The sequence below is a fragment of the Rutilus rutilus genome (genome assembly GCF_951802725.1).
Source record: "Rutilus rutilus genome assembly, chromosome: 9".
NCBI lineage: Eukaryota > Metazoa > Chordata > Actinopteri > Cypriniformes > Leuciscidae > Rutilus > Rutilus rutilus.
Window position 1 is genome coordinate 7,953,010 of NC_140223.1, and position 26,764 is coordinate 7,979,773.

General features: G+C 40.4%; 1 protein-coding gene across 1 annotated transcript; it reads left to right on the forward strand.

The window, feature by feature from the left end:
- Nucleotides 1–857: 857 nt before the first annotated feature.
- LOC311296718 (NACHT, LRR and PYD domains-containing protein 3-like) lies at nt 858–26,764 on the forward strand (the record flags this gene model as incomplete). The annotated part of the gene is made up of 11 exons (XM_084418594.1): nt 858–907; nt 1,077–1,190; nt 7,034–7,147; nt 7,224–9,026; nt 9,759–9,929; nt 10,358–10,528; nt 12,672–12,842; nt 13,512–13,682; nt 20,344–20,514; nt 25,139–25,314; nt 26,389–26,764. Coding segments are annotated over 11 exons (3,114 nt in total). The 3' UTR covers nt 26,391–26,764.

A 26,764-nucleotide genomic window follows, 5' to 3' on the forward strand; every position in this document is an offset into this window, starting at 1 on the left:
CCTTCCTGTATGTTCAGTAGTACACGCATGCGCAGTATCAGAGCTCGTGCTCATCAGTTCTCTCAGCACAGCATGCCTCAGTTCAGTGAACTGTTGGAGTTACTGGAGTTAAATATATATATACGGGATATTGTTTTCTTTCGAGTCGGAGGAACTGTCAGGCATGTCCGAAAGAGTAACTTCAGTAACTTGGATTAGCGCTGACTCAAGACGCGTACTGTTACGAACGATTCAGTTCGATTTGATGTAGGCTACTGGTTCGACCGGTTCACTAAAAAGAATCGGTTCAAAAGAACGATTCGTTCACGAACCGGACAAGATATTGTTTTGCGCGGAACAAATAAAAAGTAAATGATCAGAGTTGATGTTACGCCATTTAAACAGCCGGAATCTATTCTATACTGAGTATCAAATGCAAAGTGTTTCATGGAAACCTTCACAAAAGCTAAGACACGAATTTTACGTGCAACTAACTGTTACTTGATAGAAACGGCGGTGGATTTTGTGAATCTGAATGTGATCAAACGTTGATCAAGGTGAGTGTTCAGGTCTCGAGACGTTTTACAGGTGACTTCCGCATTTAGTCCAATATTAGCCTATTCCCCCTAAAGGACATATTCGTTATTTTATATGTGTTTGATATTTTTCATTTTAGAGCAAAACATGGTTTCATTGTTTCGTGTTGTCTGTGGTTTATTAAGCATATGTGTTAATATACGACTAACATTGTGTATTTGAGTGAACGCCGCGTCTCATGATCCTGAATCTCAGGTTCCGTTCAGCTGAATTATTGTTTGTCATTTCCATTCAGAGTCAGTGGTGAAGATCAGATTCTGTTTCAACTGTTTAGCTTCATCATGGATGAAACTCCAACATCCAGAGATGAAGATTTTTATCCAGGTTGCAGGTATTTTGAATAAACTCCAGATAAAATCATCTAGTATAGAATATGTTTTTAAGTTAAAAACTTTAATTTTATTGAAAACAAGTTTTTTTTTATTATTATTATTAAAATACCTTTTAAGAACTTATATTAAAATATTATCCCAATAATTATTTTTATTTTTATGTTATAGTTCAGTTCATCAGAAGAGATCAGAACCAGAGCCCAGCTGTGTGTCTATGAGGAGTGACGCATCTATGATTCATCCAGTATATTTTAAGAGTGAAGATACACAATATGATCTCAGGTATTACATTTCTATAAAAATATGATTATAGTGTCATTTTATATTATCAGAACATTATCAATAATATATTCTACAAGATATCAACAATGGGGGGCGCGCTTCCGGCACCGAATGGAGTGAACACGTTTTTTTATAGCTCTCCACAATTCTGTAATATTGTCTATTAAAATATCTTGTAGCCGCTTAAATTTCACAATTTATTAATTTTGAACATCCTGAGCAATGCCGACAAAGCAGAAGAAATCTGAAAAATCGAATGTTGAGGAGCCAGGAGGTACAGATAAAGTTCAGGAGTCGTCGCCGGCTAATGCTAATTAAGCTAGCGTTGAATCAACAGTGCCGACGAACACTGACATTATGGAAGCAATAGCGAAATTGAGCAGCACCTTTGACAGAAAGTTCGATGTCCTTTCGTCTACTTTATCCGAGGTGAACGTATCACTTGCAAATATTTCCACCAGAGTAGCAGTGACTGAAGAGGCAGCAAAAGTTCACGAAGCCCGCATCGAATCACTGGAGAAACTGTGTGCACACCTGGAGACCGAATGTGAAAAGCTTAAGGAAAAAACTTGTGACTTAGAGTCACGATCTCGACGACAAAACATCCGAATTGTCGGCATAAAGGAAGGCGCTGAAAATGGCAAACCTACGGAGTTTGTGACAAATCTGCTGGCTCAGGTGTTGGGAGAGGAGAACTTTGATCGACCAATTCAGATTGACAGGGCACACCGCTCGCCACAACCCATAAGAGAAGGCCGCTCTCGGGCATTCGTTGTACGACTTCATCATTATCAAGTGAAAGAACGCATTCTGCGCCTGGCAAGATCCAAACCTCTGCAATATGATGGAAAAGCAATGCATATCTTTCCAGATCTTGCAGCTGACATTTTGAAACAGAGGCAGAAGTTTGACAGCATACGAAAGAAATGCAGGGAGCATGAAGTGAGATGCGGTTTTCGTTTTCCTTTCAAGTTCATCGTGACCGTGAGGGATAAAGAAACCAAAACCTTTGATTCATCCGAGTCGGCCGAAACATATCTACGGGGCGCGGTGGAAAACTGGTGAAATGACGGCGTTGGACAGCGGAGTCAGAAGAGACTTGTGTTTATATAATTCCATTTGACATGTTTGAAAGTCTACAAGGTATTGTTTTTGTTGTATTTTGTAAGATGAGTGGAGGGCTATATTAATAACGGAAGAATGCCAGGTGGCATCGAGGGTGAGTTGACAGATGCAAATGTTAATTTCTCTGGGATGGGCATCCACAATGTTCGCGTGGGATGCAGTAGTGGGTGGGGGGTGGTTTGGGAGGGAGGTTTTGCTCTAATTTACATGGTTCATAATGTTCTATTTCATGGGAAGGTTACATTTTTTGAATTTAAGCTGGAAGGTTTCATGCACTTTTTTATTTATTTAAGCGGGTCAGGCAAAATATGTTTTGTTTCATTTAATGAGGAATAGGGTGAACACTTGCGGTGGCGGGACATTGAAATTATTAAGTTGGAATGTGCGAGGAATTAATAGTCCAGTTAAGAGAGGAAAGGTTTATGCGAATCTTAAGAAATTGGGTGCAGAGATAGTTTTTCTACAAGAAACGCATATTAAAAGTACAGCGAAGTTTAGCGTTAAGGCTCCATGGATGTCTCAGGTCTACCAGTCAAATTTTTCTACTAAAACTAGAGGAGTAGCAATTATCATTAAGAAATCTGTCCCCTTTATACATAAACAAACAATTAAGGATGTGAATGGCAGGTACTTGGTTGTGTGTGGGGAAATAAATTCATTACCCATCACTTTAGTGAATGTTTATGGTCCTAACTTCGACGACCCTTCATTTTTTGAAAAAGTCTTTAAGACCATACCAGACTTTACGCATTCACGAGTCATCATAGCAGGTGATTACAATTGTGTGTTAAATGCTAGGTTAGACACGCATCCCCGTCGAACCATAACAAGTAAATCGGCTGATGTATTAAGCAATTACATGCAAAAGTTAAATTTAATAGATAGCTGGAGAGCTTTGCATCCCACGGATCATGACTTTTCATTTTACTCTTCAGTCCATAAAACATACTCAAGAATTGACTTTTTCCTAATAGATTCAAGTTTGTTGCAAAGTGTAGTTTCAACACAATATCATAATAGATTATTATCAGACCATGCCCCTGTTTCTCTTAATTTAAAAATACAATTTAGTAAAGGAAATTATGCCTGGAAATTTGATAATATGTTATTAAATGATGTCAAATTTTGTGAATATATTTCGAACAAGTTTACATTATTTTTAGAAAACAACAATAAAGCAGATGTATCTGATTCTGTCCTATGGGAGGCAATGAAGGCAGTTATAAGAGGTGATATTATAGCATATCAATCTGCAAAGAATAGAGAGAATAGGGCCAAATTGAATGATATTGACACACAATTAACACATTTAGAGATGGAATATAGATCAACTAGTTGCGAGACTATTCTTAAGAAAATAGTTGCACTGCGAAGTGAATATAACTCTTTTCTTTCTAAGAATATTTCAAGACAACTCATGTATATCAGACAAAGGCAGTTTGAAATAGGTGATAAAGCCCAAAAACTACTTGCACGACAATTAAAGCATTCTCAGGCAACTCGTGCAATACATAAAATAAAATCTGCTAATGGGAAGATAATTGTTGATCCTTTGGAAATTAATCGTTGCTTCGCTGATTTCTATAGAGAAGTTTATGAATCAAAATGTGATACGAGCCTGGAAGCAATAGAATAATTTTTTTCTGATTTGGACCTTCCCATTCTTAGCACTGAAGCAAAACAATTTTTAGACAAAGAGATCACGCTGGAAGAAATAAATGAAGTAATATCTCAGTTACCTAATAATAAATCTGCAGGACCTGATGGCTTTAGTGCTGAATTCTTTAAAAAATTCAGGAATAATCTTGTACCTTTAATCCAAAGATTGATTAAAAATGCAACAACAGATTGTAAATTTCCACCAACAATGTACAGAGCGAGCATAGACAAGTATTAATTCCAAAACCAGGACGGGATAAATTGCAGATGTCTTCCTATCGACCGATTTCCCTTATTCCCATTGAATCTAAGATTATAAGCAAAATTCTTGCGAATAGGTTGAAGAAGTACATTTGTTCGATAATTCATCAAGACCAGACTGGTTTTATGCCCAATAGGCATATTTATTTCAATTTGAGACGGCTGTTTAGCATAATTTATAACAAGAAAAACTTAAAGACATGTGTAATTTCACTAGACGCTCAACGAGCATTTGACCAATTAGAGTGGAAATATATGATTGCTGTTTTAAAGAAATTTGGATTCGATTCAGAATTTGTTAAATGGATTGAAACTATTTATGCGCATCCAGTAGCTTCTGTTATTACTAACCAAGATATTTCAAACTCATTTCAGTTATCTCGTGGCACACGACAGGGATGCCCCCTATCTCCTTTTTTGTTTGCCATATCGATGGAACCTTTGGCAGCAAGGATCAGACAACATCTTAACATAGCGCCTATAATGATTGAGGGCAGACCCCAACATCTTTCACTGTATGCGGACGATGTTCTACTGTACATTTCTAAACCTGAAACGTCTATTCCACCATTACTTGAGCTTATTGAAAAATTTGGCCATTTCTCTGGATTCACGATAAATTGGGAAAAAAGCGAATTAATGCCAGTCTCTGATGATCTAGATACTAATTTTTTAGCCAGCACCAAATTTAAAATTGCAAACAACTCCTTTAAATATTTGGGTCTGATGATCACTAAAAATCCTGCAATGTTATTGAAATTGAATTGGAAAAATAAAATTGATCAGCTTAAAGATAATTTAATTTTTTGGAAGACTCTCCCCATGTCCATGGTAGGCAGGATAAATGCTATAAAAATGGTTGTACTTCCAAGATTTTTGTATGTATTTCAATGTATTCCTTTCTTTATCCCCCTCTATCATTTTAAACAGCTAGAATCTATTATAAGCAGCTTCATTTGGGCCAATAAGACAGCCAGGATCAACAAGAAACATCTAAACAAACTTAAGGATCAAGGAGGGTTTGGGCTTCCCAATTTTAAATATTATTATTGGGCAGCTAATTTAAATACTTTAGCATGGTGGAGGAAATCTGGGTTGGCGGAGTTAGGTGACAAGCCAGAATGGTTAGCAATTGAAGAAGCCTGTTGTAATAAGACTTCATTACCGGCTCTTCTTAATAGTCCCATTAAAATTGATGTCAAGAGTATCAACGGAAATATAGTTATTTCTAATCTAATCAAGGTTTGGAAACAAATTAAAGTATATTTGAAAATTCCAGATATATATCTGGACACTCCTATTTGTAATAATCATGCTTTTCCTCCGGGATTACACGATAAGCTGTTTTTTCAATGGAAACGAATGGGTATAGTAACAATTCAAGATCTTTATAGGGAAGGCACATTCAGCTCTTTTGAGCAGCTAAAACAAAACTATGCTATTGTTTCTGCACATTTTTTCCGTTACTTGCAAGTTAGAGATTTTGTAAGAAAGCACATTCCAAACTTTGAAATTGTCAAATTGAATCCCACTTTAGAGAGAATTGTTAATGTTAACCCTGGTATGAGTGGTAGTGTGTCATACTTTTACAAATTACTGCTAGAAAATGTGGACAATAACACAGAGAAAATAAAACAAGACTGGGAGGAGGAAATTGGTCTAAACATTCATGAAAACATGTGGGATGAGTGCTTGAGAAGCATACATGCATGTTCTTTGAATGCTAGACACAATCTGATTCAGTTCAAGATAATTCATAGGCTTCATTATTCTAAGTCAAAACTTCATAAAATTTATCCCACGATTTCTCCACTCTGTAATAAATGTAAAATGTCAGAAGGCACACTGTTTCATTCTTTATGGTCATGTAGTAAAATTCAGCCATTTTGGGAATGTATATTTAAATTTCTTTCTGAAGCAAACTCTCTTGATTTAGAGCCTGAGCCTTGCACTGGACTTTTAGGAGCAGAGAATGCTTCTTGCAATAAATATCAGACACAGGCCATTTCGCTGTGTATGATGCTTGCAAAAAGACTTATTTTGCAGTTGTGGAAAGCAGATTCTGTACCCACTTTTGAGATGTGGGCTAGGGAGTTGGGAAATATGTTGCACTTGGAAGAACTGAGATTTATATTAAAAGACAAACTATCCATTTTCATTAAGATTTGGAAACCAATAAGAACATTTTTAAAGGTGGACTGAACAAGCTTTATGTGTATTATTATTATTTTGTTTTTATTATTTTTGTTTTACAATACTTCAATTTAAAAAAGCTGTCTGATTATACCTATTTTAATTTCTGTTTTTGTCGCTCACTAAGATAAAAGATTGTATATGTTCACTCTTTGCCCATGTACAAAAGGTTTTTATTTGTAGAGCACTTGAAGAAACCTTCTACAATCATTGCAATATGGGGAGGGGGGTGTTCTAATTCAAGTACTTAGCTCATTGTAGCATGTACAAGGTACTGCCTAGAAAGTATATTTAGATATCTACCTGTATAGATACTATTTTGGTGTCATTGTACATGTTTGTTGTCTTTAAGAAAATGAAAATAAAGTGATAAAAAAAAAAAGATATCAACAATGTACAAGAAGAATGTTTTAATGTAATATTTTAATGCATACAGTATAGTGTTGCTCACACAGAGAGACATCTGTGAAAGAACTCATTTCAATGTACAATATTTGTAATAACAGTGTAAATTAAATAATTATAAAGAGTGATTGTTTTATTGATAAATTGATATGTAATATGTTGAATATGGCAAATATGTTTAACTTTAAACTCTGTTATAGTTCAGTTCATCAGAAGAGATCAGAACCAGAGCCCAGCTGTGTGTCTATGAGGAGTGATGCGTCTATGATTCTGCCAGTAGATTTTAAGAGTGGAGATACACAGACTGATCTCAGGTATTACATATCAACAAAATATATGATTAAAAAAAGACATTGTGTTTATTAATACTGTGGTATTTTAATTTTACAGCCATGAAGTCCTCAACAGGTTTAGATCAAATCTGATGAAGAAGTTTGAGTGTCTGTATGAGGGAACAGCACAGCAGGGAAACCCAACACTCCTGAATGAGATTTACACAGAGCTCTACATCACAGAGAGTGAGAGTGGAGAGATCAGTAATGAACATGAGGTGAGACAGATTGAGACACAATCCAGGAGAGCAGCAACAGAGGACACACCGATCAAATGCAATGACATCTTTAGACCTTTACCTGGACAAGACAAACCCATCAGAACTGTGCTGACAAAGGGAGTCGCTGGCATTGGAAAAACAGTCTCTGTGCAGAAGTTCATCCTGGACTGGGCTGAAGAGAAAGAGAATCAGGACGTCCAGCTCATATTTCCACTTCCTTTCAGAGAGATCAATCTGATGAAGGACAAAACACTCAGTCTTTCAGATCTTCTTCATGTCTTTTTCCCTGAAACTAAAGAAATGGAAATATACAGTGACAAATATAAAGTGTTGTTCATCTTTGATGGTCTGGATGAGTGTCGTCTGTCTCTGGATTTTCAGAGCGATGTGAGGTTGTGTGATGTAAGTCAATCAGCCTCACTGGACGTGTTGTTGACGAACCTCATTGTGGGGAATCTGCTTCCCTCTGCTCTCATCTGGATCACATCCAGACCAGCAGCAGCGGATCTCGTCCCCTCTGAGTGTGTCCATCGAATGACAGAGGTACGAGGCTTCAATGATCCACAGAAGGAAGAATACTTCAGGAAGAGAATCAGTGATCAGAGTCTGGCCAATACAATCATCTCACACCTGAAGTCATCAAGGAGCCTCTACATCATGTGCCACATCCCAGTGTTCTGCTGGATCTCAGCCGCTGTTCTGGAGAAGATGTTGAGCGAAGCAGAGAGAGGAGAGATTCCCAAGACTCTCACTCAGATGTACACACACTTCCTGATCCTTCAGACCAACATCAAACATGAGAAGGACTATGAGAAGAACGTGACAGATGAAGACATGATCCTCAAACTGGGGAAACTGGCTTTTCAGCAGCTTGTGAAAGGCAATGTGATCTTCTATGAGGAAGACCTGAGAGAGTGTGGCATTGATGTGACAGAAGCATCAGTTTACTCAGGATTGTGCACTCAGATCTTCAGAGAGGAGTTTGGCTGGTATCAGGGGAAAGTCTTCTGCTTTGTTCATCTGAGTGTTCAGGAACATCTAGCGGCTCTTTATGTGCATCTCTCCTGTACAACCAACAACATAAATGTGTTTGACCCAATCACCAAACAGAGTTTGCAGTCTAAAATGAAGGGCTGGTTTCAGCTCATGTCTAAACACGTTTCATTATCTGAGCTGCATCAGAGAGCTGTGAAGGAGGCTCTACAGAGTAAAAATGGACATCTGGATCTTTTCCTGCGGTTTCTTCTGGGTCTGTCAGTGGAGTCTAACCAGATTCTCCTACAAAGACTTATGAAACGGACAAGAACATCTGACAGCAATAAGAAAACAGTTGAGTACATCAAGGAGAAGATCAGGACCATTGACTCTCCAGAGAAATCCATCAATCTGTTCCACTGTCTGAATGAACTGGGTGATCGTTCACTAGTGGAGGAAATACAACAGTATCTGACATCTGGGAGAATAAAGAAAGCCAAACTCTCTTCATCTCAGTGGTCAGCTGTCGTCTTTGTGTTGTTGACATCAGAGGAGGAGCTGGATGAGTTTGATATGAATGATTTTGTTGGAAGAGACAATAAAACTGAACAACTAAAGGTTCTTCAGAAGCTTCTTCCTGTGATTAAAGAATCCAGATCAGTTCAGTGAGTATCAATCAGAACAATCAGTTCACTGTTAAAACATTAGGAAAATAACAGTTCATAAATCTTCAGTGCTGCAGATGTTGTCTAGAGTTCAGTGGTCAGTATTTGATGTGTTTCCTAAACTGTGACAATGTAAAATTCCTTCAGGCATTCAAACAAAGTCAGAAAAGGTTTACTAGTTGAATGTTCTTGCACATAAAGGAGGAATTTAAATATTTAAAATAATTGATAAAAGACATTAAGACCAAGCAAACAACTGGAGAAACAGCTCATTTATCAAGTAGCTCAAATCTCCTAAAAACATTTGATGTATGGTTTACACAGCAGAGTCATACATTTATATTTTACTATTAGATGGACAATGAAACATTAACTTGATGTTTAGCTTAAAGTTGACTAAAACTTCACAATTCAATTTTACTGTGAGATTGACAATAAAGAATCAATGTATTTTTGTCATGTATTTTTGTTAATGAGAGGATTCGTGAGCGTGAAGAACTCGGCACTGAACAAAAAAGAGATCAGCAAACATGTCTGTGATTGGCTACAGTTCTTACCGCTGCAAAAACAATATTGTTGTAAATATAAACATTTGACTATGAACCTTGGATAAGAATTTTACATTGTTAAATTGGATACAATTTAATTGTAAATTTAATTGGAAACAATACATTGTTGGAAAGGTATTTGATAGTGTTTAAATTATGTTATTTGATTTTCATCTCTCTACAGGTTGAGTAATTGTGGCGTCACAGATGAAGGTTTTGCTGCTCTGACTTCAGCTCTGAGATCAAACCCTGAACACCTGAGAGAACTGAATCTGTCTGGGAATAAAATAGGAAAATCAGTGAATCTGCTGTCTGATGTACTACAGAATCCTCACTGTAAACTGGAGAAATTAGAGTAAGATCATATTTGACTCTCACATGAATCACAATGTAAAGTATATTTGAAGTGTTCAGCCTCTTTCTGCTGCTGTGAGTTCAGATTATTGAGCTGTAAATGATTGAACACATGAGCTGATCCTCAATAACATGAAACTGCAGGACTGAGAGTCACACTGAAATACTATGTTGTGAATAGTCTAATTTGTTAAAGCAGATTTTGCACAAGACTGACTTTTAATATAGTGCAAATAAGAGATTATTTTTCCTGATTGATACTTTAGATGTTTTATGATCATGTTTTGTGACATTTTGGATCTCAATCTAATGATCCATCAAATGTTAAATTGTGCTTTAAGTTTGTACTTTCTCTTTAATAATGGATTCACTGCTAAACTGATCTGATCTGAACTGTGAGAGTGAAGTGTGTGTCATTGTTCTCTACAGGTTGAGTAATTGTGGCGTCACAGATGGAGGTTTTGCTGCTCTGACTTCAGCTCTGAGATCAAACCCTGAACACCTGAGAGAACTGAATCTGTCATTGAATAAAATAGGAAAATCAGTGAATCTGCTGTCTGATGTACTACAGAATCCTCACTGTAAACTGGAGAAATTAGAGTAAGATCATATTTGACTCTCACACATGAATCACAATGTAAAGTATAATTGAAGTGTTCAGCCTCTTTCTGCTAGCCTGGTTAAAACCAGACCATTCTCAGTAGTAACTGAGTTATGGTCTGGCAAAGCTTCATTAATAACTCATTTCCACAGGGGCGTAACCAACGGACGTCGCTCAAATGCCTCTGGGCGCAATTGGATAGACCTAAAACCAATCAGAGCGATAGTCATCGTGTAAAGCGTCCCAATTCGCCTAAGTTACACTACGCCATAAAAGTATGTACTCTTTTTGTGAAGAAAAGGTATTTACTTTTGAATGTGTAGCAAAAAATTAGGCAAGCTTTGGGACATACTACTTCGTCATCTTTATCGGACGGATCTGTCGCGTGCATCCTGTCACTTAAACTGCCCTGTCAATCTTCTTGTCACAGTTAAAATCCTCTATTAAATCTAATGTAATTTCCTACCGTTTCGGAGAGAAATGTAGTAGCACGTTCATCTGCCAGTGGGTCTTTCATGGAGACTGTCCTCATGTGTTTGCAATTTGAATATAATAATGCATTTAAAAGTTGGTGCGCTTCACCAACAGACGTCGCTCAAATGCCTCTGGGCGCAATTGGATAGACCTAAAACCAATCAGAGCGATCGTCATCGTGTAAAGCCCGCCTCAACGTTTCTGATTGGTGCTTCGATTTGGACGGATTAGAAATCGGCTTGAATGGGCTCTTTGCCAGACTACTTGCAGAGCAAATCTAAATTTGCCGGAAGTTTGTCTGGGTTTTTCCAGGCTATCTTTCTGCTGCTGTGAGTTCAGATTATTGAGCTGTAAATGATTGAACACATGAGCTGATCCTCAATAACATGAAACTGCAGGGCTGAGAGTCACACTGAAATACACACTTTCACACACAATCAACATTTCAGTCTCTTGACTTTAAACAGACTCGAGCTCAACACAGTCAGAACTGAGAAATGAAGAACATGCTGGATTCATTCTTACTGTTCATTATGTTCATCTTTCTGAATGGTCACTTTCTAAAGTATTGTTTTTAATTTTGTAAAATGAAAACACACACACACACACACACACAAACACCAATTTATTACTCCATACATATTACATACAGATCTAAGTAACATAGCAAAACTAGTGTAAGATTTAAGAAATTAGAAAATGGCGGGCAGTCTACTTGAGTAGCGACCACTACCCGAGAAGACAAAGGACCTTTCTGGAAATTAACATTTGAACTTACTCTTGTGAAACTAGCACCACCATTCGAGACACAATTCTCACCTAAGCAATCCTAATCTACATCTTATTCCCTTGACCCCGCCATTCCCCCATTCCCCCTCTCTCTCATGCTGAGATCACCTGAAATTCACCCAAAAATCTATATGGTTTAATGTGAATAATTATCATACAGTATTACACATGAAATTTCATTTGTAATTTCTCAGTGCAACTGGTACGAATGTCTCATTCCCAAAGAGGTAAACCAAAAGGTAATAAGGTATTTAAGAGTTTAGAGATAACTCGCACACAGAAGAGGGTGTGTGGTCCAGGCAAATGGCCTCCTGCTCTCAAAAGGTGCAAACTCTGAATGTAAATTCCCATTGTTAGCAAATGTTTCCATGTGAAATAAGTTTCTGTCTATATAAAGAAATGCAACAAGAGGATCAGCGTTATTCTGTAACCCAGACCAGCCTGTGATGTGGTGTATGCAAAACACTTCGCATCATGTATTTTATAATGTCAAAGTTCGCATCCTCTCTTTATTCTAGTGCATTTGATGTTTTGTATCTATTATCTTTGAACTGATTATGAAATTGGCATGATACATTTACCTGACATAATAAATTGTAAACATTTGATTTTATTCTAACTGACTCTTGGGCTGATTGAGTCAGGCTTACAGTACCCTGTGTAGTGAATAGTGTAATTTAAGAGATTATTTTTCCTGATTGAATGATACTTTAGATGTTGTATGATAATGTTTTGTGACATTTTGTATCTCAATCTAATGATCCATCAAACATATTAATTTGTGCTTTAAGTTTGAACTTTCTCTTTAATAATGGATTCACTGCTAAACTGATCTGATCTGAACTGAGAGAGTGAAGTGTGTGTCATTGTTCTCTACAGGTTGAGTTATTGTGATCTCACAGATGAAGGTTTTGCTGCTCTGACTTCAGCTCTGAGATCAAACCCTGAACACCTGAGAGAACTGAGTCTGTCATGGAATAAAATAGGAAAATCAGTGAATCTGCTGTCTGATGTACTACAGAATCCTCACTGTAAACTGGAGAAACTGAGGTAAGATCATATTTGACTCTCACACATGAATCACAATGTAAAGTATATTTGAAGTGTTCAGCCTCTTTCTGCTGCTGTGAGTTCAGATTATTGAGCTGTAAATGATTGAACACATGAGCTGATCCTCAATAACATGAAACTGCAGGACAGAGTCACACTGAAATACACTTTCACACACAATCAACATTTCAGTCTCTTGACTTTAAACAGACTCGAGCTCAACATACAGAACTGAGAAATGAAGAACATGCTGGATTCATTCTTACTGTTAATTGTTCATTTTTCTGCATTGACACTTTCTAAAGGATTGTTTTTAATTTTGTAAAATGAAAACACACACACACACTAATTGACACTCCATACATACTACATAGTAAAGATCTAAGTAATGGTAAAACTAACGTATGTAGTGAATAGTGTCATTTATTAAAGCAGATTTTGCACAAGACTGAATTTTAATATAGTGCAAATAAGAGATTATTTTTCCTGATTGAATGATACTTTAGATGTTTTATGATCATGTTTTGTGACATTTTGTATCTCAATCTAATGATCCATCAAACATATTAATTTGTGCTTTAAGTTTGAACTTTCTCTTTAATAATGGATTCACTGCTAAACTGATCTGATCTGAACTGATAGTGAAGTGTGTGTCATTGTTCTCTACAGGTTGAGTAAGTGTGGCATCACAGAGGAAGGTTTTGCTGCTCTGACTTCAGCTCTGAGATCAAACCCTGAACACCTGAGAGTACTGGATCTGTCTGGGAATAAAATAGGAAAATCAGTGAATCTGCTGTCTGATGTACTACAGAATCCTCACTGTAAACTGGAGAAATTAGAGTAAGATCATATTTGACTCTCACTCATGAATCACAATGTAAAGTATATTTGAAGTGTTCAGCCTCTTTCTGCTGCTGTGAGTTCAGATTATTGAGCTGTAAATGATTGAACATGTTTTACATCATCAATCAATGACACGTTTGGTGACGTGAGCTGCGTTACACGCGGGATTGAAATGGTGGCTACAGAAATCTCTAATGTTTATTTTGGTCATGGCTTGTCTTGAAAAACGAAGACAATGTGACAGTTGTCGTAGGAGAAGTCACACTGCAGGATTGTGAGTCAAATCTTTTGACACTGCCAGAATCTCGTCGGAGGTAAAATTTGATCCCAATGGTCATTAATCGGCTGTCGGTGAACATATCAAATAGAGCTGCACGATTAATCATAATTAACATCAGTCGATTTTGCTTATCACTATTATGAAATCGCAAAAGCTGTGATTATTTATTATGTGCAGCTTGTCAGTGACGTACGGCTCTGATCAGTAGTAAACGCTGCTCTATCTGAAAGCACTGCGAGTTTGAGTCGCTTTTAATGTGCATTTGAAAAAGCAACACATCAAACATCTTTCCAAACAAAAAGACAATCTAACGATCAAACACTTCAGGTTTTGGCCTACGATCAGAGGAAACTTTTAGGATTTTCAAAATTTGTCTCAGATGGCCAAATCGTCGTCATCGACGCATCGTCTCATTCCCTTCTCAGGGAACTAGGGTTACAGACGTAACCTGAGACGTTCCCTTTCGAGGGAACTCGCGATGCATCGATGACGCTTTGGGAACGAGAATACCCAATACGCCAGACTTATAAAATGCCAGATGACAAACTGTCGGCAAACTAAGTAAGAAGCACCTGGGAACCTGGGGCAGCTTCCAAGTCCAGGCTATAAAACCTCACAAATGTGAGAGGCGAAGACCATCCCGCCGCATCACAAACCTCCTGAAGGGAAACCCCCGATAATAAGGCTTTAGAGGCCGCCATACTCCTAGTAGAATGAGCTCTAACCACCAAAGGGCACGGCTGGCCAGAGGACTCATATGCAAGAGAGATAGCCTCGACTATCCACTTGCTAATAGTCTGTTTAGAAGCTTGAAGACCTTTCTTAGGTGAACCAAAGCAGACAAACAACTGATCTGATCTTCTCCACTGGGCAGCTCTGTGGACATAAGTATCCAATATTCGCACTGGACACGAGATTCAGTTTTTCCTGGTCCGAAGATGCAAATGGAGGAGGATAGAAGGCCTGCAGTACAATAGGCCTCGGAATATTGGTTGGCACCTTAGGGACGTATCCCTGTTTAGGATATAAGAATGCCTTGACCATCCCAGGTGCAAACTCAAGACAGGTGGGAGAAACCGACAGGGCCTGAAGGTCTCCGACTCTTTTTAGGGATGAAATAGCTAGAAGAAAAATGGTCTTGAATGTCAGAAACTTCTCTGAAACCGACTCTAGGGGCTCGAAGGGAGCCCCTGAAAGGCCTTCCAAAACTATTGCCAGATCCCAAGCCGGCACCCTAGTACGTGTTGCAGGCCTCAGCCTCAAGGTGCCACGAAGGAAACGTATAATCAGGGGGTCTCGACCCAAAGACGTACTACCCACCGGGGCGTGGAAAGCCGCAATGGCCGCCACGTAGACCTTTAAGGTAGAAGGACATGAACCTGATGAAAAGCGATACTGGAGAAACTCAAGTACTGTATTAACTGAACAGTTGACTGGATCCCGCTGGTGCTGGTGACACCAAGACGTGAAAACTCTCCACTTAAGTGCATATAATTTCCTCGTAGCTGGAGCTCTGGAGCTAAGAATGGTCTCAACAACCTCAGTTGAGAGACCACTCTCTATAAGTTGGGCCCCCTCAGAGGCCAAACCCATAGTTTCCAAATCTCTGGCCGGGGGTGAAATATTGTGCCCCCTGCCTGAGACAGAAGGTCTCTCCTGATTGGGATCTCCAAGGGAGGGCCGTCGAGGAGATGAATTAGGTCCGCAAACCAGATTCGACTCGGCCAACGTGGTGCTACTAGCAATAGACTTATTCTGTCCTGGCGGACTCTCTCCAGAACTCCTGGGAGCAGAGCAACAGGGGGAAACGCGTACAGACATAGCCTCGGCCACGTCTGCACCATAGCGTCCAGCCCCAGGAGGGGGCTCATGGTGGAGTCTCCAGTCCCCTGGCCTCAGCCCCTGCCTTGACAGGGTGTCTGCTCCTATATTCTGAATCCCTGGTATATACACTGCCCTCAGAGAGCGTAATTTGCCCAGAGACCACAGGAGGATCTGGTGCGCCAGTTTGCAGAGTGGACGCGAGCGCAGACCCCCCTGACGATTTATGTAAGAGACCACCGATGTGTTGTCTGTGCGGACAAGCACATGATGGTCCCTCAGGTCTGGAAGGAAATGTTTCAACGCATTGAAGACAGCCATAATCTCCAGGCAATTTATGTGCCATGAGAGATGATGACTCCTCCACAGACCCTGAGCTGAGCGGCCTTCCATTACCGCTCCCCAGCCGGTGAGGGAAGCATCTGTCGAGATCGCAACTCGATGGCAAAGAGCTCCCAACACCGGACCCTGGGATAGGAACCAGTGTTTCCTCCATATAACCAAGGCACGGAGACACCGCCGTGTGATCTTGATCATACGAAGTGGGTTTCCCCTCGGGGAGAACCCTCTGGTTCTTAGCCACCACTGCAAGGGTCTCATGTACAGTAGGCCAAAGGGGATCACATTGGACGCTGCTGCCATGAGACCCAACAGTCTCTCGAACTGTCTCACAGTACGTGACTGGCCTAGCTTCAACTCTTTCATGGCTACGAGGATAGCAGCTACACGAACGGGCGATAGCGTGGCCCGCATCGTGACTGAATCCCATACCACACCAAGGAAAGTGGTTCTCTGTAATGGAGACAGCACACTCTTCTTGGTATTGAGTCTCAACCCCAATTTCTTCATGTGAGCGAGGACGACATCTCGATGCCGAACCGCTAACTGCTCTGATTCCGCCAGAATAAGCCAGTTGTCGATGTAGTTCAGAATGCGTATGCCCTGCAGCCTGAGCGGAGCCAGAGCTGCATCTACGCATTTCGTGAACGTGCGGGGTGATAGAGCTAGGCCGAATGGAAGCACCCAATATTGGTATTCTTTGCCCCCGAAAGAAAACCTCAGGAACTTCCTGTGTTGAGGGAGGATGGAGACATGGAAGTAAGCGTCCTTTAAATCTATCGTGACAAACCAGTCCTCGGATCTGATTTGAGTCACGATCTGTTTGAGTGTGAGCATCTTGAACTTGAGTTTCATGACTGCACGATTCAACAGACGAAGATCTAAAATGGGACGCAACCCCCCATCCTTTTTTGGAACAATGAAGTATCGGCTGGAAAACCCCGATTCTCTGTCGGGCGAGTACACCTGCTCTATAGCTCCTTTCGCTAAAAGAGATTCTACTTCTTGCTCCATTACCAGAGCCTGCTCGGGGTGTACTAACGTGAGTAACACCCCGTTGTAACGAGGCGGAGGAGAACCAAACTGGATTCTGTAACCTTTCTCTATTGTCTGCAGGACCCATGGAGATATATTCGTCAGATTCTTCCACTCTGTCAGAAAATCTACTAAGGGTACCAGTCTCTCGAGACTGGCCTCTGGTATTAAAGGAACAGCCACCTCGGCGACCTGAAGCATACTGGCAGGAAACAACCGAACTGACTGTTTTTGAACCCCCCTCAGAGGGCGCGAGTCTGACGCAATGTCGAGTTGACACTGAGCCGTGAGCTCGCTGGAAACCGTTGCGCCCCGAGGCACCAAGGGTGGTGGGGTTGGCAAAATGGTCCCCTGAGGACCCCGAAGTGGAACGGGCACCGTATAATGAGGTGAACACCGCTCCACCCCGGCTGGGGCTGTCCTCAACGGTCTGACGGCCGAAGCGTCAGGACCTTTTTTGAGCCAAAGCCTTCTTCGCCATAAGAACGGTCCTCAGATCCGGCTTTGACTTAGAAGACTTCGGCTGAGAATGTTGGCTAGGCCCCCATGATTTAGTAGGAGGAGCGCGAGACGCAACACTCATTTTCTGTACCACACGGTGTGAGGAGCTTGGCTGGGGATGCTCACGCCCAGCATCCCCAGGGGGATGGACTCGACGAGGGAGGAATTTTTTAAAAGCCTCTGATTGTTTCTTTGTTTCTTGAAACCTCTCAACAACTGTGTTCACCGAGTCACCGAAAAGACCAGAGGGAGAAATAGGGGCATCATACAGAAAAGCCCGATCTTTTTCTTTTATTTCAGCTAAGTTTAGCCAAAGGTGTCTCTCAGTAGCTACGAGGGCTGCCATAGACCGCCCAATAGCGCGAGCGGTCTCCTTCGTAGCCCTGAGAGAAAGATCAGTGGCCCGACGAAGTTCTCGAATTTCATCGGGACTAACTCCCTCACTCCTATCAATATCCCCCAACAGGTCTGCCTGATAAGCTTGGAGCACTGCCATCGTGTGCAGACAGGCTCCAGCTTGACCTGCTGCCGTATAAGCCTTACCCACTAAGTTAGATGTAATTTTTAGGGGTTTATTAGGCAACACGGGCGCTTTCAGGGACGATGCTGACCCAGGAGACAGATAGCTCGCGAGCGTCTGTTCCGCCGGGGGCATCGACCCATAACCATATTCCTTCAGCCCCCTTATATCTGAATATGTATGTACTTGGGGACTGAAGAGACGTGATGAATAGGGTTTGTCCCATGATCTACATAGCTCACTATGTAGATCAGGAAAAATGGAAGGGCCCGTGATGAAGATGATATATTTGATGATAAAAAGCGCTCGTCTAATTTGCTTTTAGGATGAGCATCTTTTTTCTCTGCTGGCCAGTCAATATTTAATTTTTCAACAGCACGAGTTATCACCTCGACAAGCTCCTCATATGCAGGGGAAAGGGATGGCGAATCCTCTCCCCTAATTGTGTTTGTGTTTGTGTCACTCTCACCAACACTCAGTACTTCTACCTCCTCAGAGCTAGAGCACCGAAGCATCGGGCTCTCTTCCCGGGCGGAAGAAGCCGCAGCGCGGGCTTCCGACACCGGCAAGAGAGCAATGGATCCCTCGGGTAAAGGAGGAGATAAGGTCGGGCCCGTCTCCAACCCCGCTGAGAGATCCATTTGCGAACCCCAGGTGGGTCCAGCGCCCTGAGGCTCGCGAGCCTGTCCATCATCCTCGAATGTGGACAAGCGGGAGCGGAGCGTGCGTAGCGGGAGACGCTCACAATGCTGACAGTCAGCCCCCTCGAAGGCTGACATAGCATGCTCCACTCCCAAACAAACTACACAAAGCTCATGTGTATCCCCACCCGTGAGATAACGAGGGCAAGGAGAAGCACAAGCTTTGACTAATTGTTTCGCCATTGATATATATATAATGAGAGACAGACAACAGTAAATATTCACAGACAGTTTGACACAGAGCGCTTTGCTGAGGCACAAAAGCTAACGCGAGTTGCACCGGATGTGCTTTTATCTCTTCCTGGTCATGACGTCACCCGCCCGTGACGCTCATTCTTTCCATTGGACTAGTTGACATACGTGCTTCAGACGTAATCACGCGGAGGCAAAAAAAAAAATAAAATAAATAAAAATCACGCGGAGGCGTTCCCAAAGCGTCATCGACGCATCGCGAGTTCCCTCGAAAGGGAACTAACCTATGTTGTGAATAGTGTCATTTATTAAAGCAGATTTTGCACAAGACTGAATTTTAATATAGTGCAAATAAGAGATTATTTTTCCTGATTGAATGATACTTTAGATGTTTTATGATCATGTTTTGTGACATTTTGGATCTCAATCTAATGATCCATCAAACATATTAATTTGTGCTTTAAAGGATAATTCCGGTATTTAGCACTTTGAGTCTCTTTTCTGGTTTGTTTTGGATGAACTAGAGTGGTGGACACAGACATTTTTATGACTTTTCTCGACTTTTTGACTAGTTTAGAATCGCCTTTGACCACTTCAGAGTGGCTGGCTACGGGCATGCACGAACATGTCCTTAAAACAACCCTTAACGTTCGTTTTCATAACTGTGCAACTCACCGAGTGGTTAGTGGTGTTCGTTGATGATTAAAAACAAATATATCGGCGCAATGTATGATTTCAATCCATGTTATTTGCTATAGTGGAACAATTTTTTTCAGATACCTCACAACCGCGTATAAACTTCCGCTCGATATTTGAGTCTTATGCGCAGTAATATCAACGAGCAATGAGTCCTCCAACAGAAATCAATGGGATTTTTACAAAATGCCAAATAAAACACGACAGAAACTGTATTTCACTACGCTACTTGTTTTGGAACATCAACGAACATCACTAACCACTCGGTGAGTTGCACAGTTTTGAAAACGAACGTTAAGGGTTGTTTTAAGGACATGTTTGTGCATGTCCATAGACAGCCACTCTGAAGCAGTCAGAGGCGATTCTAAACGAGTCAAAAAGTCGAGACAGGACCCATCGTCAAAATGTCTGTCCACCACTCTAGTTCATCCAAAACAAACCAGAAAAGAGACTCAAAGTGCTAAATACCGTAATTATCCTTTAAGTTTGAACTTTCTCTTTAATAATGGATTCACTGCTAAACTGATTTGATCTGAAATGAGAGAGTGAAGTGTGTGTCATTGTTCTCTACAGGTTGAGTGATTGTGATCTCACAAATGAAGGTTTTGCTGCTCTGACTTCCGCTCTGAGATCAAACCCTGAACACCTGAGAGAACTGAGTCTGTCAAGGAATAAAATAGGAAACTCAGTGGATCTGCTGTCGGATGTACTACAGAATCCTCACTGTAAACTGGAGAAATTAGAGTAAGATCATATTTGACTCTCACACATGAATCACAATGTAAAGTATATTTGAAGTGTTCAGCCTCTTTCTGCTGCTGTGAGTTCAGATTATTGAGCTGTAAATGATTGAACACATGAGCTGATCCTCAATAACATGAAACTGCAGGACTGAGAGTCACACTGAAATACACACTTTCACACACAATCAACATTTCAGTCTCTTGACTTTAAACAGACTCGAGCTCACACACACACACACACACACACTAATTGACACTCCATACTGCAGGGCTATTCAATTAATTTGGAATTGGGGCCAGTTCATGAAACTGAGGCAAAATAAGGGGCCGGAGAATGTGAGTAATTATGGTAACAAATAAAGAAATTACAACAACATACTGAAGGAATCAATATATTCTATTTTGTAAATGCAGAACAACATTCTGAGCACATTGTGATGCACTAAGACACATAGGCCCAAGGCATTGTTACATACAAATGGCAATACAATGTTGAAAAATCTGAGACACAGACAATTAAAGAAATGCAATTAACCAACAGAAAACATCCACTTAATTGCACATAACAGTACCAACACAACTTTACAGCTCATTATCCTCAATTGACAATGAGGAAATACATTTCAGTGTTAAAAGTAAAGAGGGAAATAATTCTCAGAAACATCAAACTGTCCCCCTTCTCCACTGGCTAAAACAGAAATGCAGCTAAAGGGTAACTGAATACAACTCACACTTTTTTCCTTCTAAAAAAATAAAATAGACTGTGCCATAAATCCACACATGGACTACTACTGTCCTCACTTTTGTCCATTTTGAACATAAATCAGACACCTAACAATCAGTCTAGGTCAGCCATATCACATATATTTAAGATTGAGTGACAGGCAACATCAAATGTATCTCCACCAACAAAAATAAAACCAAAGTGCATAGTGTGGTACAGAATAGAATTAAAACAACATAACAATGCATGGTATTTTATCAAGGAAATGTATTTCAAATAGCATCACTCAGTTTAGGTGAGCCATATCAGTTGTTTAGAATTTCATTAATTTAACTAACAAACATCTTAAATTCCAAGTGCACCAACAAAAATAAAACCAAAGTGCATTTTATGGTACAGAATAGAATTATAACAACATAACAGTGCATGGCACTTTATCAAGGCAAAACATTTCAAACTGCATTCAACAATAATACCACATCAAGAAAAACATTAAGTGCATAAAATGGTGTGAATAACATGTTAATTGCATCATACTGTTCAAAATAGTTTGCCAACATTTGCCATCTAATGAGAGAAATGGCATTTTTTTCACTTGGCCAGAGCAGTGAAGTCAGGTGTATATGTTGTCAGGGCAATGCGCAAGCAGTGTTGCAGATGCTGGTCAGTGAGGGATATGCGATTGTGAGTTTTAATGGCATTCATGTGTGAGAATGACGACTCAAAAGTGTATGTTAAGCCAAACTTTGTCAGAAGAAAAAGTGCAAGACCCCTTGAATGTGGAAATTTCTCTCGGCTGACTTCATGGGTCCAGAATTTCTCAAAACCTGCCTGCAGCAATGACTGTTGCAAGTCATCTGACGACTGAATGTCAATGAGTTCCAGTTGTAAAGACCCCTCATCCAATGACGATACCAGTTCCTTCCCTTTCAATGCAAAGTCTGCCTCAACATTCACACAGATCGGGTCCTTCACAAATCTCATCACTTCACTGGAGATGCTAAAATCCTCAAACCTAGTGGAAAAGTTGTTTTTCAATGAGTCAATAAAGCCTGACATCACCTCTGTAATGTGCAGGCCAGATTTCCTCAATGTTGGGAAGTGGAGCATCTTGCCAGGACAAAGATCATCAGAGAAGAGTGAGAGCTTTCTTTGAAAAGCATGAAGTTTCTCCACAAGTTCTGCGACTGTTTTATCTCTGCCCTGCAACTCCATGTTGAGTTGGTTCAAATGTTGGAAAACGTCGCTCAAAAAGCAAACAGCGGCATTAAACTCATCATTTTCCATCAGAGACAGAAACTTGCCAGCTTTTTTCAATTTTGAAGACCGGAGAAACACCAGAATCTCCTCTCTTAGTTCACAAAAACGTTTCAAAGCGTTACCTTTGCTAAGCCATCTAATGTCATTGTGAATGAGCAAATCTTTATATTCAGCAGACATGTCAGTCAACAGCTTGCGGAAAAGGCAGTGCTGTAAACTGGAGGTACAACGGATGAAGTTTATAATTGCCATGACAGAGTCCATGGTCTCTTTTAACTCACCACTGAGCTTGGCACACAGGAGGCTTTGGTGGATGAGGCAATGCAGAGATCTCACCTGCGGAGCCGCAGCTGCCATCCTCCCGGCGAGCACCTGATCCCTGCCCGCCATCGAGGGCGCACCATCCATCACCAACATGTTGGTGCGCGCCAAATCCAAGTTGTTCTCCTCAAAGAATGAAGCAATTTTGGTGAAGAGAATCTCACCGGTAGTGTGCCCCTCCATGGGAATTAGTCCAAGCAGATCCTTTTTCTCATCTGTTACCACCTCCTCAATGGATGCCAGCATACACTCCTTGACTGTCTCTGAGTCTGTGAACAGCTTTTTCTTTTTGCCCAATATCCATGCCACTCGTAACGATGCCGCAGTTGCTCTCTCTTGATCCGTACAGGCCCGAAACAAAATGTGACGTCTTTTCTCATAACAAGATATAAGCCCTGTTAACTTTTGCCTCCGAGCAGCAGAGCCCGGTGGGAAAGTAGCATCAAAGTTAGCATGCGTTGTCTTGAAATGCCTTCTCAAATTATACTCCTTGCATACCGCGAGGCACTCGTTGCAGATTAAGCACACAGGATTCGCATCAACGGCAATAAACGCGTATTTCTCTGTCCATTCATTGTTGAACTGCCTGTTCTCTGAGTCAACTTTTCTTTTTTTTTAAGGTAGAGAGAGACATTTTTTTTGTTTGACAAACTTTGTGCTTGGCTTGAAAGAAAATAAGAGCGTTTAGAGCGCGGCACTACAGCGCGTCGCGAATGGGCGATTTTGATTGGCCATGTAAGTTACATATACTACCTGTTTTGCCACCATGGCTTAAAGGGGTGCATACTGCCTCATACTGCACGAAGAAATGTACAATTAATCATAGTCATGCGCTGTATGAGACTTCCCATATGTAATAACTACATTCAGTAGCGTAACTTTGTTTTAAAAAATGGGTGGGACATTGCTAACATTACGCTAAATCATAAATCTGATGTATGTACAATAACATTACGATGTCCAGCAATCGATTTAAATAGTACACTGGGTTTAATTTGTCGTTTAATAAGGTCTAATATATATTGTTAGTGGCGAGAATTTTCACGTGAATAAATACATAGATCCAACTGTGTTAAGCGTGTAATTATATGGTCCAGTGGCAGAACTTTTGCCATGCGTGTCAGAGGATCTGGGTTCTAATCCGCATTCGAATATTTTTTATTTTATTTTTTTTATCAAAACCGATTATGTGGTTGAATATCAGGCAGGGACACGGTTGTGTGCATTTTGTTTTGTAATTTCACCGTAACGAATAGAAAGTCTCCACAACGGATTGAAGCGCGTGTCCGAGTGAAGACTGTCACTGTGCGCAAGCCACAAGAGAACACCGTATCCGCGCCACTGATCGCAGCGGCAACGAGCACTTTGATCACTTGATTTAAAAAACAACACATTTCAGCGCTAGATCGCCTCTTATTTAACAACGAACGAAATTAATGCTCTGCTAGTTCACTGGAGATTTTTTATTTATTTGTATTGATACATTCGTGCGGCAAGATGTTTCAAAAGTGGTAGGGACAATATCGACCACGCCTATGACTACACTTCACTCCATGGGCCGGTACAAAATCCCTCAGGGGCCGGACCCGGCCCGGGGGCCGCCAATTGAATAGCCCGGCCATACTGTAATGGTCACCAGCTGGAGTGCCCTTGAGAGCCACCAGAGGGCACTCCACACCAGACTATTGTCACTCTCACAAACTACATTTCCCTGAACTCACTGCCCGGACTCATCATCACTGATTGCATTCACCTGTATCTCATTACCTTGTTAGTTTCAACCTATTTATTCCATGTTCACTCATTCACTCACTGCGAAGTTTTGTTTTAGTGTCACACTGCAATTCCGAGCATTCTCCTGGTTTTCATGTCTCTTGGTTTTGGATTTCTTGCCCTGTTCCCTGGATTACTCTTTTGCCTCTGACCCCTGCCTGTTTTGTTTGTTTGTACGGACTGCCTGCCTGTGTTTGACCTTGCCTGTTCTTTGGATTACCCCTTAAATAAAGCTGAGTTTGGATCTTAACTTTCATGTCTCGGAGCAGTTCGTGACACATACATAGTACATACAGATCTAAGTAACAGCAAAACTAGCCTCAAGTGTCATTTAAGAGATTATTTTTCCTGATTGAATGATACTTTAGATGTTTTATGATCATGTTTTGTGACATTTTAGATCTCTTTAGATCCTGATCATTTTAGATGTCCATCAAACATATTAATTTGTGTTTTAAGTTTGAACTTTCTCTCTAATAATGGATTCACTGCTAAACTGATCTGATCTGAACTGAGAGAGTGAAGTGTGTGTCTTTGTTCTCTTCAGGTTGAGATATTGTGATCTCACAGATGAAGGTTGTGTTGCTCTGGCTTCAGCTCTGAGATCAAACCCTGAACACCTGAGAGAACTGAATCTGTCTGGGAATAAAATAGGACTTTCAGGAATGAAGTTGCTCTCTAAACTGATGGATGATCCACATTATAAACTGGAGACTTTATACTGTGAGTATATCTTTATTAGCCTTTAAATTGACCCGATTTCAGTGACAGGTCTCATATATTCTCAACTGGAGAATATAATATAATAATTCAGCTCCACTTTAGTCTCTGTAAACTGTTTTTAATAAGAGTTTAATTCTGTGATGTGAATATCATTTATGAATAGCCTAGGTCTATATGAATATTTTCATCTCTTACATGTTTACATGCACAACTTTTGTTTCAATTGGAATTAATTCATTCTGATTGATGAATCCAAACGTAGTGTTTACATTAACGATAAATAAAATGGTCAGGTTGATGTGTGTGTTTATATGTCACAAGCTTCAAATGGGAACTGAGTTTTTGACATACACACACTGCACGAATATTTCCCGCTGTTTGCACACACTATTCTCCTACTTTGTTTTAAACAGCAGACTTAATATTTATATATGACGGGTCAGGTCCTAATTAGGAGACAATGAGCACATGAACCGTTGTGCCGTGCTGGTTATATTTATCCCGCAGTAAAAACACCCGTACCTGCACCCGAAACAGCCTGTGGATGAGAGTCTGAAAGAAGGACTGAAGGCCGTGAGATTGTGTTGGTCATTCATGACACTTCATTCAACAACTACAACAGCTCGTACGCATCATACGGCATTACGTCATTGCACACACACAGTACTTTCCAGATTCGGTTTTCAATCTGATCAAGTGTTTACATGTCCTTTCGATCGGATTAGAAAAGGAATAAACCACCCAATCCGATCGAAATTTAATTCAGATCGAGCTCATTTGATTAAGGTGTTTACATGAAGGCTTTTCAGTCCGAGCCGTCAAACTGATTACTAACAGATTATTTGTTTGCATGGAAATGTGGTGTGTGTGTGTGTGTGTGTGTGTGTGTGTGTGTGTCGGCGGCGGCGGTATCATTTGCTGTTATTAATCTATTCCAGTTTTTCATTAATATCTCTGGCTGTAATATGAATATACTAATATCTCTGGCTGTGTTTTCCTGAAATGATCTCCAGATGTGATGTGACTCAGTAATGTCTCATACTCATATGTGTCTGTCTGTGTGTTTTATTGTAGGACTCTCAGTGTTTAGACGTCAGTTCAGTTTCCTCAGGATCAGCTGATGGTGAATAAAGAGCCGCTACAGAGACTGAAGACACAGAGACACACAGCGATCACACTGACGTGTGTGTGTGACTTCACACAAGTTTCTTGTTTTATAGTAATGGCTCATGAAAATGAGTGCTGAAAATAGCAGCTTTGAATTGTTTCAAATTTGTTAGATATTGATTACAATGTAGATCATGAAACACTTAAAATACGTGGCAAACGGTTAAAGCAAAGTGAAAACAAGCCTTAGACAATAGATTTATTGTGCAATACAGACAGTGTTGGGAAAAGTGTTATAAGTTTTATCAAGAGTTTGACTACAGAAGAGATGTTGTAAATTATA